Genomic DNA, 17,500 nt, shown 5'->3' on the forward strand with positions numbered 1-17,500 from the left:
CACCAACGGCGGCTAGCTACCATGCAAGGCGCCGGCCCGCTCACGGGAGCAATTTGGGGTTCAGTGTCTTGCCCAAAGACACTTCGACATGTGGCCAGCCAGGGCTCGAACCGCCGATCTGCCAACCTTGCGATCATTAGAAAGCGGCTCTACCTCCTGCGCCACAGCCGCCCCAGTATGTGGTGTGTGCTGTCTGTGGATGGTTTATCACCTCTCTCTGGGCTGTCTCCCATCCCGGGGAGCACGTAACCGTTCTGGTCCTCCTCCCCCTCTGTGTCGGGGGAGGGGCCCCCTGACATGCTGTCCCTCTGGGACATGTAGGCGCTGTCCGCGCGGTGTCGTTTCCTCCGTAAGCTGCCAGCCAATGAAAAGTCCTCGCACATCTCGAGCTCCACCACGGTGCCCCGCCCCTCAGAGCTCTCCGACACGGTGCGGGCGGAGTTAAGCCGAGAGCGCGACAACGGCCACACGTGCTGCACATGGAAACATGGGGAGATGATGAGTAACATCACTGAGCGCATCAGTGCTGCATGAGTAACGTCACTGAGATAGACACGGTATGGGTTTCAAGAAGGGTTTCGAGAAGGTGGTTTTTTTGCCTAGCTTTTAGCTAGTGTGTGTTTATTTCATCTTGCACTTTTACGCTTATTTCCTTTCTCCTATTTCTTGTTTTATTGGGTTGTATTTTGTATTAATACATTTTCATGTTCTTTTTGTTTGAACTCATGTTCCTTTTTTAACTTAATCTTGTTTTTTATGTTCAGCACTTGGAGTTGCATTTGATGTATGACTTCTAGTGGATAGTGACTTGGACTGGTGATCGGATCGGTTGTAAGTTAAAATCCCGCCTGAAACACCACCACTAGTGTGCCCTTGGGGCACTTAGCACTTGGCACTTAGCCCTCAGTTACTCCAGGGGGAATGTCCCTGTAATTCGTAATTGTAAATCGCTTTGGATTAAAAGCGTCTGCTAACTAGAAAATTCAAATTCTAAATTCTGATAAAGTAGTGTCACAGAAGGAAAGACTGACCTGGCCTGGGGTATCCACTCCTGGGGTCATGGGCAGGTATGCAGCCAGGTTAGACGGTGTCAGGCCCCCCTGAGGTGGGGAATACAGGAACAGGACACCAGGGACATTGTCAAAAAAACAGTTGTTGCCTGTCACACACAGTATATCATGCATATCTGGTTCAGCCATGTTGTAAACTGGATGAGTATATATATCCTCTCACCCTGTGGCTGTCTATTCGGGAGAGGCGAGGGAGGCTCCTGGCCTGGGACAGGTAGTGAGGGTGTGTGGACATGCCCTCCCCCAGACCCTCCTCCTGGTCCTCCAGCCCCCCGTCCAGGTCGTCCAGCTCTGTGCCTCGCTGGTGAGCCTCGTCTGGAGCAGCGTCTGATTGGCTGCAGTCCCCCTGGTGGACATAGGAAGAACAATTATTGTTGTGGGGGGGGGGTGGTAGTGCTAGCCTAGTGGATAGTGAGTTGAACTGGTGATCAGAAGGTCATGGGTTCAAATCCCACCTGGGAACAACACCACCACTGGTGTGCCCTAAAGCACTTAGCACTTATTACTCTAGGAGAGGAGACTGTCACTGTAATCACTAATTGTAAATCGCTTTACATAAAAGCTTCTGCTAAATGGCTAAAATGTACAGTCATAAATCATCATCTTGAGCCTATACAATATTCTGTCAGGATGTGAAAAAAGGGGGCATGCCAGGCAACCAGCAAAGTCTAATCCTGCATAGACCTTATGACCCTACATAAACCTATGACCCCCTTATGTAGATAATACAATATGTTAGAGTGGGCTGAAAAAAATGCAAAGTGTAAGTTAATAGACAGTTAACCATGACTTGATTGAAAGTCTGAACTGAGAGAATGGATTTAGTGAAGGCACATACTAAATGCTTTACAAAACCCCCAAAAGGATAAAAGAGTATTTGTTATGGCTACTGATAACAGCCTCCTCTGTATTACCTTGATCACAAGGTATCGAGGTGGGTCTCTTGCCATTCTGGTAAACTCATTGGCCAGCTCCTTAAAGGTTGGACGGACATTTTCGTCAATCATCCAGCCTGGAAGCAAGGGACAGAAGAGACAGATGTTGAACACAGAAATGCAGCAATGTGGTACGGTAGTTATAAAGAGTGTACTGGCTAGGCAGTCTGAGTGGAGCTACTTGTGATGCTTATCAGAGCATTGATTGTAAGTCGCTTTGGAATAAGGCGTCTGCTAAATGCCAAAAATGTCAAATGTAAATGCCTAAGGACAGATGGTAGGCAGTCACTCACATTTGACCATGACCATGTAGACATCTATAGTGCAGATTTGAGGCTGGGACAGTCGCTCGCCCTTTTCCAGCAGATCTGGAACTTCCTGCGGACGCATAGTGGTGTAGGGCTCCGCCCCGTATGACATCATCTCCCACACTGTCACACCTGCGAGAAGGATACATCAAATAGAAATGAGTAAAACAACAATAATGCTAACTCTAATAATTATGCTAATGTGCACACATACAATAACCTCACACACTCAGGCAGGCATGCACGCAGGCACATGCACGCAGGCACACACGCACACACACACACACACACACACACACACACACACCTCATGAAACACTAATAGACTCACCATAGCTCCAGACATCACTTTGATGAGTGTATCTGCGGAACAGTATACTTTCTAGGGCCATCCATTTGATGGGTGTCTGTGGTGAGAGAGACAAGACACAGGGGGAACATTATGTCATTATGAATTACACCTCCTCTGTCGGTTCAACCAGTCCAACCATGTCACAAAAAATTAATTCCAGGTAAATTAAGAAGTGTCATAATAATATGCCATGTCTCCATCGGAGAAGTACAGACCTTGACCTCGTTGTAGAAGTACTTCTTGTCATCGGGGTAGAGCAGGTCTGCAACGCCATAGTCAGAGATCTGGACGATGTAATCGCTCTTCAGGAGAACGTTTCTGGCTGCTAGGTTCCTGTGGACCATCCTGTGTTCTTCCAGGTAATACATACCCTGACAGAGACACAAACATGTTTATCACAATGACGCACTCACTCACTCACTCTCACACTCACACTCACACTGACACTCACACTGACACTGACACTGTCTGACACTGACACTGACACTGACACTGACACTGACACTGACACTGACACTGACACTGACACTGACACTGACACTGACACTGACACTGACACTGACACTGACACTCTCACACACACACACACACACACACACACACACACACACACACACACACACACACACACACACACAGTGGAGGGGGGGGGGGGGGTGTCTCACCTTGGCGATCTGCACACACCAGTTGAGAAGTCTCTGAGGGTTCAGGCTGTCCCTCTGGTGCCTGATGTGCTCCAGTAAGGACCCCTGTGTGCTGAGTTGTGTCACCAGTTGCAGACTGGCACCTGGACAGACACCTAGGAGCCTGACCACATAAGCATGATCCAAGCTCCCTATCGCCATCATGTGCTGCAGGGGTTAGAAGCAACATTTGGTAAACAAGATCAAACAATCCCACTCATATTTTTCGTTTTATCTGATAGAGAGAGTAAAGATAGACAGGAAAGTAAGGAGAAGAGGGCATGTCAGCAGGGCATGGGATGATTCAAACCTCTGCCAACATACAGTGTGCACTGTAGACCGCGGTGCTAGACCACGGGACCACCCAGGGCCACATGGAAAGGAGTTTTAATATGTACTGTGTGTTTCTCTTACATCTGTGATCTCATGGAAGGTCTGCCGCCCGGTGCGATCATGAATAGTCTTTATGGCCACTGGGATCTTCACTGTGTCCCCCTCAGGAATCCAAATGCCCTGAGAGAGAGAGAGAGAGAGAGAGAGAGAGAGAGAGAGAGAGAGAGAGAGAGAGAGAGAGAGAGAGAGAGAGAGAGAGAGAGAGAGAGAGAGAGAGAGTGAAGGAGAATAGGGGAGGGGGGGTGGAGAGAGAGATATAAAGAGAGGGAGGAGAGAGACAGAGAGGAGAGAAGTAGGGTGTTACCTTATTATGAAACATAAATCATACTGTAGAAAATAAATTAGAAATATGTGGTGTCATGGTTGATATTCTGAGTGTAAGAGGGGTGAAAGGTCATGATGTAACAGGGGCATTAAAAGGGCAAAGGTCGATGATGTCACACCTTGTGGACGGAGCCAAACACTCCGTTTCCCAGCAGCTTGAGCTTACGGAGCTCTGTGACCTTCAGGATGCGGCAGAGAACCTTCCCCCCCTTTTCACCAGGGTCCAACGGCTCAAAACTCTATGGACACACACACAGTAGCTAGCACTTTGACATTTATTTTTGTGAAGTGCATTAAAAATAAAATGTATTATTATTATTATTATTATTATTATTACAGAACATTATCAGTACACCCACCCACGCATACACACACACACACACACACCAAACATTTATAAAAACCATACAGCCGAACAAATACACATACTGTACATATACACACCCACACACCAAACACTCAATATCATAGAGCTGAACAAACAAACACACACACACACACACGCGCACGCACACACACACACACACACACACACACACACACACACACATACCCACACACACTCAAAACACTCCATATCATAGAGCTGAACAAACAAACACACACACACACGCACACGCACACGCACACAGACACACGCACACAGACACACGCACACAGACACACGCACACAGACACACACACACACACACACACACACACACACACACACACACACACGCACACACACACTCCTCTGCCCCACCTCTCCACTCTCCAGGTATCTCCTCATCGCCCTCTTGCGGCGGATGGAGAGACCGCGGCGGTACAGAACACTCATGACAAAGACGGAGAACCCCACGAACGCGGCCGCAATCACCCCGAGAATGATGCCCACGGTCGGTTGGCTGGACGGGGAAATAAGAGAGACAAGATCAGCCAATCGCCACCTGATATGCACTAGCGCAAACACTGCTGGGCTGTAGAGAGTAGAGAGTAGATACAACACCTCAGCACAGACGTAGCATGACGCTAGCCAAATATTACAAATGTCTATTGGATGAGTAATGTGGGTCTCATATAATTTAATCTATATTTTTGTAAGTTTTTTAATTTACATGGTGAGTCAAAAGAGAGGTCAAGGGAAACGAAAACTCACCTCGCCGTAGATCTGCTGTGGTCCGAACAGGCGCCAATGCCAGGGCCCGAGCACCTGTCAACACAGAGACATTCATTTTTTTTAATCACAGAGTATTTATTGGGTTTCAGCATAGACATGGACGGAACGTCATATCTACATCTTAAAGAGTAAAACAAAGGGCAAAGAAACTTAGCATAACCCCTAAACAGATGGGTAAAAAAGTGAAAAGGAAAAGAAACAAAGCAAGAAAAAAAGGAGATGTCCGGAGGTGTTTCAATAAACATGTTACTAGTAATATATTCTGAATAGGTATTAAATTAGAAGGTGTCACGTCAACAAAAATGTCAACAGAAATGTCTTGGACAATTTCCAGCCACTGTTCCTGTAACACAGAGACATTTAAAGGCACCATACGCAGGATAAGCACCCTATTTTCCCTGCGATGGGAATTGCAATGACAATTCAGAACAGTGCCTCATCCTCTCTACCTCCTCTTGCTCAAGGCAAGGAAATACTGAATCTGTCAACCATTTTTTTGGTTTTCATCCAGCGAGAATGTCTTATATGACTTTGAAACTAGCTGGACCTGTTTGGCTGAAATGCAGTTGTTATTTAGTTGTTGTTCTATGAACTACGAGCACAGTTCATGATCCATCCAGTGGAGACAATCACATTCGCTAAACACAACGTTTCAAACGAATCCCCTCATTCCCCAAACAAGACTCTCTGTAATGTCAAACATGACGTTCACTAGGAAAAATCATCAGAAAAATCATCAGAATACAAACTTTTTTGCACACAAAGGCTGCTGTTGCTTAGGTCGGCTTCCAGCACTGAGAAAATTGCATTTAAAGCTTGCGGCTTCCAGGCAGTACAGTAGATAGCCAACGAGCAGGGTCTTGGCAGGTGCACGCACTGTCACAGACTGCCAATGCATCATAATAATAATAATACTGTATATGCCATTTAGCTGACGCTTTTATCCAAAGCAACTTACATTGCAGTGAGTGCATATATTTATCAGTATATATGGTCCCAACGGGAATCAAACCCCCAACCATGTCACTGTTAGCACCACCACGCTCTACCAACTGAACCACAGAGGTTCACAGCTTTAACAAAACAGGCAAACACACAGTACGCTCATACACACACAGTGCAACCCCCCACTCCCCGATTGTAAGGCCCCATGCCTCACCCCTGTGTGCAGTTGAGATGGCAGGGTTCACAGCTGCGTTTGTGGTTGGGGTATTTAAAGATGAGCCCCTTCTCCCCCATCACCCCGTCAGGACACGAGGACACGCAGTGGGGACCGTCCCTCAGACTTCCACACACCACACACTGGTCCGCACCCTAACGACAGAGGAAAGTGTGTTTAATAATAATAATAATAATAATAATGATGATATTCACACCCATATTTTCATCCACTAGGTGGCAGTACTGGACTGAGAGCTTGAGGCACAAATTGGCACTTACTCAACTTACATTGACATTTACGTTTTTGGGCGTTTAGCAGACGCCTTTATCTAAAGTGACTTACAACCAGTACATGTGTCTAAGTAAGTAAATAATCTATCCATCAGTCATCACAAGAAGAAGTAATGTATGCTAGGGCCAGGGGCCATTGGCAGTCATAATGCTAGAAGATTTATTAAGATTGATTCATTTACAGTAGAGAAACTGTAGAGGGTGGTAGAGGGGATGAAGAGATCTTAGGAGGAACAGTTAAGGTGTTGCCTGAAGAGACGGGTCTTCAACTTCACTCTGAGCTCATGGAACTTAAGCATGTTAGGCCAGATTGTACTGTACCCTAACCCTAAGCCTCACCCTGGAGAGAGACAGGTATATGTATTGAGACAAGTCTAATGCCAGAAGATAGCGGTGAACATACCGGGCCAGTGCAGGTGCGCTTTCCCCTCTGGACCTCACATTCAGGGTGACAGAGTATACACTCGCCTTTTGGGCTCGAAAACTCCCGCCTCTCGCTGGGAAGAGAGAGGAGACAGAGGGGGGGTTCACAAATTCAACATACAGACACATAGACTCACAAGGAAGCAGAGGCACAGAGGCAGAAACACGTGCACATATATACACACCAGGGTTGCCAACTCTCACGCCTCTAGGGGTGTGACGCACGACTCTAGAGTTTTTAGAAAAACCGGATGCTGCATCTTAAACTACTCTCTGATGTTTGCTCCAGGGAAACTCTATTAAACTATTATATTTTTGGAATAAGTCGAATAAGTTTCGATAGAGTTGTGTGTCACACGCCTAGAAGCGGGAGAGTTGGCAACCCTGACATACTGTACATGTCAGTACACACATTAGGGCATAGGCTACTGGCCATGCATACACGTCTACAATACGTATGATGAAGGTATGAAAGTAAGTAAGTAAAGTAAGTAAAACTTTATTTCTATAGCGCCCTTCACAGCACGGATGCACAGGGTGCTTTACATCAAAAATAAGAAATGTGCAATCAAAACATCAAGGATTAAAATGAAAAAACCCCCCGGAGGAACACCCCACAAGGGACAACATAAACAGAACATAAACAGGAACATCAGATGGCTATAGGTGGCTGGCGGCCTGCCTAAAAAGTGAGTTCTGAGGGAACGGCTCTCAGGTCAGGGGGGAGGGCGTTCCAGAGGTATAAATAACCTTTTATTTATAAATAACTCAAATAAAGGTATACAATGTTCTGAGTGCAGTGCTGACCCTTTGAGGAACATGCAGGTTGGCACGCAGGTTCCCTTCCGGCTGTAGTTCTTACAGGACTGGCACTGGTCCGGCCCGGCGCCCCAACACCCCTCAGCGGAACACATGGGGTCACACACATGCCCCTCCGCAACTGCACACACACACACACACACACACACACACACATACACACACACACACACATACACACACACACACACACACACCATAAGATACACAAGAACCCATTAGTAAATCCAGTTCAAGTTATGCATTTTTCATTATCTTCAATGTTGCAATATACAATATATATTCTGCTAGTGCTGCTGATACACACACACACATGCACACACATAAGCAACCACACACACACACGCACAGACACACACACTCACACACACACACACACACACACACACACACACACACACACCGACACACACACACAGCTCCCACTCTCACCACACACACACACACACACACACACACACACACACACACACACACACACACACACACACAGCTCCCACTCTCACCACACACACACACACACACACACACACACACACACACACACACACACAGCTCCCACTCTCACCACACACACACACACACACACACAGCTCCCACTCTCACCACACTGGCTCTCCGGCCTGTTGTCCTTGATGTCGATGTTCTTCTGGCGGCGCTGTGGCCGGGAGCTGCTGCTGAAGAGGCGTGTCCAGTTGACGGTGTTGTGGTAGCACAGCTTCCTGTTTCCTGTGATGTAGACGCCGCCGTCGTTCATCCTGCGCAGCGAGCGCAGCCCCAGCGAGGTGAGGGAGGGGATCTTCATCACAAGCAGCGAGTAACCCCTGAAGAAGAGGAGGGTCGTCACGGAAGTGTACAGGGAGAGGAGGGGAGGCAGGGTCGAAGGTCAGGCAGAGAGTAGAGCACAATCAGCGTGAAAGGACAAGGAAAAGGTCATCTCCAGAAATGTAGACTGGTGCTGGGAAAATCAATCATCTTACGGGGAGAATAAAGGATATTTGATTTGATTTGATTTGATTTAAGCATTAGCTTATGCAAAACATCAGGTACTCTTCCTGGGGCGCACATGGATAGGTTTTGTGGTGGGTGTATTTTTTTTTGGGGGGGGGGGGGTTGAGGTGATGTCGGTTTAAGCATGATTTTACGCTATTCCAGGCCAACATTATAGCTCATACATGCTAGACTATATCAAAGATCTCATCATCACAAATGCCATAATGAAATCAATGCAACAACAATACAAAAAACTCTGCAGGCAACGCTACAACAATACATTAAAAATAACAATTACCTCCAATTCATTACAAGTATAGGCTAATAACGTTACAGTCAATTGTACAGAAAGCTATACCCTATCCATCAATGGTAGCCTCCAGTGACCAGTGACGTCAGTTAAATGGAAGGCACCCTTTAGTAGAACACATTTTGGATTGGTTGTCAACATTTGATTTGATCAACGTGAGACTGTCTACATTCATTCTCTTTGGCTTTTGAGATTGGAACGCCCCCATTTTGGGTGGGCCAATGAGCGGTGTGGGCGGGGCCTACCGTTGGCCCAACAGGCCCTAGCTTGCAGCCTCCACTGTGTGATTCTTGACATCATTAAAAAAAAACTGCCTCCCACCACCTCTGAAATGAATGAATCATTATTAATCACACAACCGTCTCACCACACCATGTAGCTATTCCCCAGGAAAGAGTAACGTGAGAATCATGAACATGACATCTACTAGTAGATAGAGAAGGAAACACAGTGTCTGTGTCAGGAAGACGTTGTCTTATCAGTTCCCTTAGCGATAACGGGACGACGGATAGGACAGAGCTGATTATACGTTGATTACACGTTAGGAAGGCGTTTTGGCATACATAGATAAGATTAGACATGAATTAGTAGGAACAGGTGGGTGACACACGTACTGTACCTTTTAGAGCTCACTCCTCTGATGACACAAACAAAAGAGAGAGAGAGAGAGAGAGAGTGACGGGAGGGAAAGAGGAGGGAAGGAAAGGGAGAGAGGAGGAGGGAGGGAGAGAGAGGGAAAGAGGTCGAGAGGATGAGAGGGAAAGATGTGTTGACAATGAGAAACAAACACACATGCGTATTGAGGTCTAGTCTACAATGCAGTTAAACAGAATAGGAGACATGGGTCAGTGCTACAGTAGACGTACAGTACTGTAGAAACTAAAGTGAAAGAAATATTGAGTTAAGACAAACAGGCACACACACGTGATGTATGTAGATAATGGCTGCGTTCGTAAATTCATTCTGGAAATCAGATCAGCATCTCATGGAATGCCTCTTGTCCAATCGAATTACTTGGTCCCTTTCTGACGTTTATTTATGACCCAGTGTGCGCTCCGGGGCGCTCTCAGAGCGAATTTACGAACGCACCCGATGTCAGTGAGACGGATTGGTCACCTGTAAAGCGCTCTGCCCTGTATAGTTGTCAGGTTGGAGAACACCGACAGATTAGACATGGTTTCAGGCCATGACTGGATACTCAGGATGTCTGGTAACCCAAGATGGTGTGTTAGAAGCACCACAAGTTATACACAACACAAATACATGTAAATATATACAGTATATACAACTCACTCATTCTACATACAACTCACTCATTCTAACTTAAACAGACAGACAGACATACAAACAGACAGGCAGGCAGGCAGCCAAGCAGGCACACACACACACATACACACGCACCTGTGATCTCTCGCACTGTTCGAAAGATTTTCAGTTTCTCCGGGTCCAGAGCTGTGATGTTGTTGTACGGGTCACTGTGTGTTGAGAAGAACACAAATTAGACCGAGATGATCAACCGTGCCTGTTTATATCAGTCAACAACAAAGACGATGTTCAACTTTACCTGACCCGAGTGTTCTAAACACTGCTCGGGCCTCTCTCAAAACACAGATCAAACACAAAGCTCGAATCACAACATCCACACCGGATGACGACCAAACAATGGAGTGGTGGTGAGCTGCTCGACAATCACAGCTCCTGACTGTCAGGCTGGCCAAGCTTTTAAATCCTTGTGGGTCGAGCCGTCGTTGGCCGACTGGAACCAGAGAGAACTTTGAGTCGGCTTTGACTGCCAGCACTCGAGTTGAGGGGGGGATGCCTCAACTCGATGCAATGACACATGCAATGACATTTTTTACCAAGTCACTGACACTGAAGTCACTGACGCTGTGGGGATGCAAAAAGCACATAACCGTGCCTAATACAGTCAAGGCAGTGCCCTTATAAACCCCCTGGGTATTCTACCAGGGGATTGGACCATGTTCCTGTCACTCACCCGTGGATCCCAGTCACCAGGAAGTGAAGGCTACCCTGGATCTTGGTGCAGTTGATGAAGCTGTCGATGTTCAGCGAGTCCACTGTCTGTCTGTTGGCTGTACCTGTGCCTCTGCAAGCTAGGGAGGAGAGGGGAGGAGAGGAGAGGAGAGGAGAGGAGAGGAGAGGAGAGGGGAGAGGAGGGGAGGAGAGGAGAGGAGAGGAGAGGAGAGGAGAGGGGAGAGGAGGAGAGGAAAGGAGAGGAGAGGGGAGGGGAGGGGAGGGGAGGGGAGAGGAGAGGGGAGGGGAGGGGAGGGGAGGGGAGGAGAGGAGAGGAGGGGAGAGGAGAGGGGAGGGGAGGGGAGGGGAGGGGAGGGGAGGGGAGAAGAGGAGAGGAGAGGAGAGGAGAGGGGAGGGGAGGAGAAGGGAGGAGAGGAGAAGAGAGGAAGGGGATTGGTTAAAACAAGATGATGATAGGTGGTGCACTCACACACTCGTGGGGAGGAAGGGGGCAGTGATAGTTGAGACGATGGGGGGGGGTGTAGACAGTAGGGTACCTTTGGGACAGAGGCCTCCACAAGGCTCACACCTCTTCACTCCTTTCCTCTCCACCTCGGTCTTATCCGGGGGGCAGCTGCTCACACACGAGCTCCCGTCCACCACAAAGTTAGCTGAGGGAGAAACAGGTGATGTGGAGTCAAAGTCAATGGGGAAAAGCAGCGTGAGCAAAAAAAGATGATTCAGAACAAGTGAGATAGGGAGAATTTAACAGGGGGGAAAGGGCAGCCAGGAGGACCATAAATGTAAAGACAGATAGAATGAGCTGAGGAGAATGAACGGGAGTGGAGTGGGTAGAGCAGCTGGGTGGGGTGGGGGGAGGACTGGGTGGGTGAGGGGGGAGGACTGGGTGGGTGAGGGGGGAGGACTGGGTGGGTGTGGGGGGAGGACTGGGTGGGTGAGGGGGGAGGACTGGGTGGGTGTGGGGGGAGGACTGGGTGGGTGAGGGGGGAGGACTGGGTGGGTGAGGGGGGAGGACTGGGTGGGTGTGGGGGCAGGACTGGGTGGGTGTGGGCGGAGGAACTCACTGGGGCATTGGGCCACGCAGATGGAGCCATACTGGTACTTGGCGCTGGGATTGGGCTCCAACTTGAAGGTGTGTTTGTTGTAGATGAGGGTCTGGGGACATTGGGGGACACAGGAACCAGAGTTGTTGAAGTTCCGGCAGGCCTGTAAAAAAGGGACACACACCGTTATAGGAGATGCACAGCTTTATTTGAATTTGATCCAACCACTATTCAATATGGCATTATAGTGTAAGAGCATTGTATGAGTCAGATGTTTGGCATTTAGCAGGCCTTTATGCAAAGCGACTTACAGTAAATACATTTTTCTGTAAGTAAGTGAATCATCTATCCATCAGTCATCATGAGATCTAATCTAGGCTATGGCCTGGGGCCATTGGCAGTTACAATGCGAGAAGAACAATGATCTTTTTAAAAATGTTTTATTTTATATAGTAACTGTACGTAAGTGTAAGTGGGGATGAGGAGGTCTTTAGGAGGGACAATTAAGATAGAGATGGGTCTTCAGGCTACGGTGGAGGATAGGTAGCCGCTTTATGACATTGTGCACAGCTTTATGACATAGTGCACAGCTTTATGACATAGATGCACAGCTTTATGACATAGTGCACAGCTTTATGACATAGATGCACAGCTTTATGACATAGATGTACAGCTTTATGACATAGGTGCACAGCTTTATGACATAGTGCACAGCTTTATGACATAGATGCACAGCTTTATGACATAGATGCACAGCTTTATGACATAGATGCACAGCTTTATGACATAGCTTGTGGTCATGGACTTCTAGTCAGTGTTCTGTATGTCATGATGGACTCACAAAGCAGTTAGTATCCAGGGGTCCGGTACACCCTCCGGCACACTCCATATGACAGCACTCACTGGGGCTCGTCCCGAAGCAGCGGCCATTACACTGAGGGGCACACACCGTCTTTGTCACTGAAAGAGAGAGAGAGAGGGAGAGAGAGGGTGTTTGGGGGGAGACAGAGGGGGAGGGAGAGAGAGAGAGAGAGAGAAAGGGAGAGAGAGAGAGAGAAGGAGGGAGGGAGGGAGGTAGAGAGAAGGGGAGGGACTTTGAGTCAGACAAATGTTGTGGCAGTGAGGTAATTTCATTGGATCAATGAGACGAGACAGATGAGACCTGTGTTGCAAGGCAGGTGGAGGCGACTCACAGATCTGGCAGGTGTCATTACTGGGTCCCCAACACGGTCCCCGACCGCACGACTCATCACAAGGCTCTGAGGGTACCACAAACACAGTCAGTGTCCAAAAAAGTCATACTGCACTAAACATACATGATACATACCTTTACTCTCAAAATCATACAATCTAAGATTTGATCTCATCTTAAAATCTCTCTATCCGTTCACCAAGCAAGTGGCACACGTTCTCCATATCAGTCCTCTGGCTCCCTTTCTTCCCACCTACTCTACTACTCACCTTCTGGCCCGTTCTCATTGATGACGACCTCTGAAGCTCCGTCCTTCACGATGTCCAGCCAGTTCACCTGAGGGGCGAAGCTCAGGAACTTATTCTGAATGATCTGGACCCCTCCCTCCAGTATCTCTGTACACACACACACACACAGACACACACACACACACACACACACACACACACACACACACACACACACACACGCACACACACACACACACACACACACACACTCACGCACGCACACACACACACACACACACGCACGCACACACATAAATCGACAAACAGAAAAGACACACTAATATTAGTTTACAGTTGCTAGTAAAGATAATCCTAGTGGAGGTGAAGCGAGTCAGGACATGTTGGTGAGTAACCTGTTCAAAAGGTCTAGTGTCTCACTCTCCACTTCCTCAATGAGCTTAGGTTACATGGCAGTTGGGTACATGTAGAGGTAAAGGGCATTCCAGGGACTTCCCATTATGAAGTCTGCTCATACTGAACAGTACCACACACACACACACACACACACACACACACACACACACACACACACACACACACACCATTCTTGTACCCCCCTTCCCTTGTGCTGTATCCATGACGCTTATGTCCTCTGAGGGTGTGGTCCTACTACTACAGTATGTGGGTGTGGGATCACCAACAGTAACATCCAACCTGCCAGGCAGGCTCTCCTTCTGTCCAGCCTCCCACACACACACACACACACACACACACACACACACACACACACACTAACAAAACAACTCAAAAGATTACAATACAGAAGAATTCACGTCAGAAAGGGAGGGCTATAGCCTTTCATTTGTCACTGACACTTTACAGGACAGGGCCAGCACTAGGACACAAGATTATGTGTGTGTGTGTGTGTGTGTGTGTGTGTGAGTGTGTGTGTGTGTGTGTGTGTGTGTGTATGTGTGTGTGTGTGTGTGTGTGTGTGTGTGTGTACAGGCATAGTAGTGGCATGCCTTTCATTTGTTAGCGACACTTTACTAGGACAGGACCATAAAAGTCAGCTACTGGCATTCTCTGGATGACATGCTGTTGTTCATGCTGATTCATCACCAGAAGAATTTGTGTGTGTGCATCGTCACTACCATTATTTCTACCTTAAGATGTGTATGTGTGTGTGTGTGTGTGTGTGTGTGTGCGTGTGTGTGCGTGTGTGTGTGTGACTGCCGATGGCCCCTGGCCCATAGATTTCTTTTCCTTGCGATGTCTGATGCACTGATTCACTTACCGAGACAAGTAAGGTGACAGATACACAGATAAGGGCGTCTGCTAAATGCCAAACAGGTCATGTAAAAGGAGAATGTAAATGTGCGTGTCGCGTGTGTATATATCTGTACCTGTGAGGAATGTGAGGCCCAGCTCCTGCAGTGTGTGTGTGTGTGTGTGTGTGTGTGTGTGTGTGTGTGTGTGTGTGTGTGTGCGCGTGTGTGTGTGTGTGTGTGTGTGTGTGTGTGTGAGAGTGTGTGTGTGTGTGTGTACCTGTGAGGTGTGTGAGGCCCAGCTCCTGCAGTCCGTATTGACCGTCCTTCTGGTAGTTGACGAGCACGGCGAGGGCGAAGCGCTCCTCGTACAGAGTGGTGCCTCTGATGACCCGCAGCTGGTCCAGGGGAAGCCTATTGAACTGGTTGATGGCTATCAGGATGTAGCCTGTTACCTCTCTGATAGACTGCAGGGGGGAAAGAAAGAGAGAGAGAGAGAGAGAGAGAGAGATGGGGGGGGAGAGAGAGAGAGAAGGAGAGAGAGAGAGAGATGGGGGGGAGAGAGAGAGATGGGAGGGGAGAGAGAGAGATGGGAGGGGAGAGAGAGAGAGAGAGAGATGGGGGGAGAGAGAGAGAGAGAGAGAGAAAGAGAGAGCATATTAGTCATGCTGACTGACTGGTGGCGCAGTAGGTGAGGTCTTACTGGGAGCCGTGAGGGAGCTCATTGTGTACACGAGACAATGACATCATCCACCGGAGACAGTGATAAGAGGTCTGTTTTGGTCCTCTGTGCCCTCCAGGGAAGTCTGTGACCTGATGCCTGATAGTGTGTTCAGCATTGGCAGCTGTGAAACCCAGAGTGTATTGAAACCCACTGTTGGCAGCGGCGGAACCCAAGTGTATTGACATCTTACATTCCAGTTCAAGTTCACAAGTTTATTGTCATGTGTATTAATACAATGACATTCTTCAGCCTCGTCTCTCTCTCTGTAGTATCGCACACAACGAACATCGTCCACAATACAAACAAAACAACAATACAGTAGAAGGTGCTTAGTGCAGGGTGTAAAGTGCCAAGTGCAGTGCGCAGGGTTCAGCTGTTCAGCAACCTAACTGCCTGTGGGAAGAAACTATTTCTGAGGCGGGTGGTGGTGTGTGTGTTGATACTTCAATAGCGTTTTCGGGATGGGAGGAATGTGAATAGTGCATAGGCAAGGTGGCTGGTGTCTTTAATGACTGTAGCTGGTGTCTTTGTGTGACTGTGAACTGGTGTGGTTACTACTATCTGTCTATCTCCGACTGCTGTCTTCTGCTTGACATGCAACAACTGTCGCACAGTGTCTCCTTGTGTTTTTGTCTCAACTCAGACAAACACACGCACGCACCCATGCACACACATACACACATGCAAAAACACACACACACACCCACACACACACACACACACACCCACGCAAACACAAACACACACACACATACACACACACACACACACATGCAGGCATGCACGTGCGCACACAAACAAACACACATGCGCACGCAGCACCCCCTCCTCCATACCAGACACAAACACACATGGAGTTTCTTTCTAAGTCTCACCAACACCTGTTCAAGCCCTTACCTGCAGGAAGGAGAAGTCTCGCCAGTGTTCCATCATGGTGATCTCCAGGTTGCCCATGACGATCTCACAGCCGGTGTACATGTCCTTCATCAGTCTGTACTGCATCTCTGAAGTCCCTGTCACGCTCAGTGCATTCTGGGTGCCGGAACATACCACCACTGGAAAGAAAGGGGATATATTATGGTCAATTAAGATCTCGCAATTCTAATGATTTCACCTGAAATACTCAAATGAAAATGAGTTTTGTATCTCAATGAGTCTAACCTGGATGAATACAACTTAAATAAAAACGTAACTGAGTTGTGTGCATGTCTTGGAGGCTACTCAAATAAATGTTTATGTTGTCGATCACACAAGCTTACAAACCAGAACACAAGATGGCAGCCGTGGGACAATAAGTGTTAGTTCATGCTAATTGCGAGTCGTAGTGTAAAAACAAGCTGAGCCCAGCGCTACTGTAGTACAGGGCAAGTCTTTCTCTGGGGCAAACATACCAGGCCTTGTTTGTAGTGAGACTGTGGGAGTTCAGTCTTTCAATGTCACTAGAACAGAGACACTGCTTTGCTATTCAAATCTGAGCCAGATGTCCAGAGAGAGAAGGGGGGGGGGGGGATGGAGAAAGAGAGAGAGAGAGAGAGAGAGAGAGAGAGAGAGAGAGAGAGAGAGAGAGAGAGAGAGAGAGAGAGAGAGAGAGAGAGAGAGAGAGAGAGAGAGAGAGAGAGAGAGAGAGAGAGAGAGAGAGAGAGGGGAAGGAAGAGAGACTCACTCTATATTTCCTCAAGTTTTTGACTGGCAGTTACTGTTTTGTTGTATATGTGTTCTTAGGAAGACATGAATAGGTTATCTATACACAGAGAAATACTAGAGACACAGCGTTACTGTGTTGAACTGGATAGAAATTGAACATACACAGACTTACAACACAGACTT

General features: G+C 47.8%; 1 protein-coding gene across 1 annotated transcript in view; it reads right to left on the bottom strand.

Annotated features, from left to right (window-relative positions):
* The window catches only part of erbb3a (erb-b2 receptor tyrosine kinase 3a), a gene marked incomplete at both ends in the record, with an annotated part of 25,442 nt that overhangs the window by 1,495 nt on the left and 6,447 nt on the right, over positions 1 to 17,500 (bottom strand). The window contains 26 exons of the mRNA XM_080548582.1: positions 212 to 473; positions 1,032 to 1,100; positions 1,234 to 1,416; positions 1,985 to 2,082; positions 2,299 to 2,445; positions 2,645 to 2,720; positions 2,881 to 3,036; positions 3,331 to 3,516; positions 3,763 to 3,861; positions 4,185 to 4,304; positions 4,811 to 4,952; positions 5,204 to 5,257; positions 6,384 to 6,538; positions 7,080 to 7,173; positions 7,907 to 8,039; positions 8,525 to 8,742; positions 10,338 to 10,428; positions 10,623 to 10,696; positions 11,218 to 11,335; positions 11,753 to 11,866; positions 12,281 to 12,422; positions 13,101 to 13,219; positions 13,453 to 13,518; positions 13,721 to 13,846; positions 15,230 to 15,416; positions 16,571 to 16,728. Of these exons, the coding sequence (XP_080404708.1) occupies positions 212 to 473; positions 1,032 to 1,100; positions 1,234 to 1,416; positions 1,985 to 2,082; positions 2,299 to 2,445; positions 2,645 to 2,720; positions 2,881 to 3,036; positions 3,331 to 3,516; positions 3,763 to 3,861; positions 4,185 to 4,304; positions 4,811 to 4,952; positions 5,204 to 5,257; positions 6,384 to 6,538; positions 7,080 to 7,173; positions 7,907 to 8,039; positions 8,525 to 8,742; positions 10,338 to 10,428; positions 10,623 to 10,696; positions 11,218 to 11,335; positions 11,753 to 11,866; positions 12,281 to 12,422; positions 13,101 to 13,219; positions 13,453 to 13,518; positions 13,721 to 13,846; positions 15,230 to 15,416; positions 16,571 to 16,728 (3,387 nt within the window). The remainder of the gene's footprint in view (positions 1 to 211; positions 474 to 1,031; positions 1,101 to 1,233; positions 1,417 to 1,984; positions 2,083 to 2,298; positions 2,446 to 2,644; positions 2,721 to 2,880; positions 3,037 to 3,330; positions 3,517 to 3,762; positions 3,862 to 4,184; positions 4,305 to 4,810; positions 4,953 to 5,203; positions 5,258 to 6,383; positions 6,539 to 7,079; positions 7,174 to 7,906; positions 8,040 to 8,524; positions 8,743 to 10,337; positions 10,429 to 10,622; positions 10,697 to 11,217; positions 11,336 to 11,752; positions 11,867 to 12,280; positions 12,423 to 13,100; positions 13,220 to 13,452; positions 13,519 to 13,720; positions 13,847 to 15,229; positions 15,417 to 16,570; positions 16,729 to 17,500) is intronic.

This window comes from Nansenia antarctica, assembly GCF_963989245.1.
Source record: "Nansenia antarctica genome assembly, chromosome: 18".
In the NCBI taxonomy this organism is placed as follows: domain Eukaryota; kingdom Metazoa; phylum Chordata; class Actinopteri; order Argentiniformes; family Microstomatidae; genus Nansenia; species Nansenia antarctica.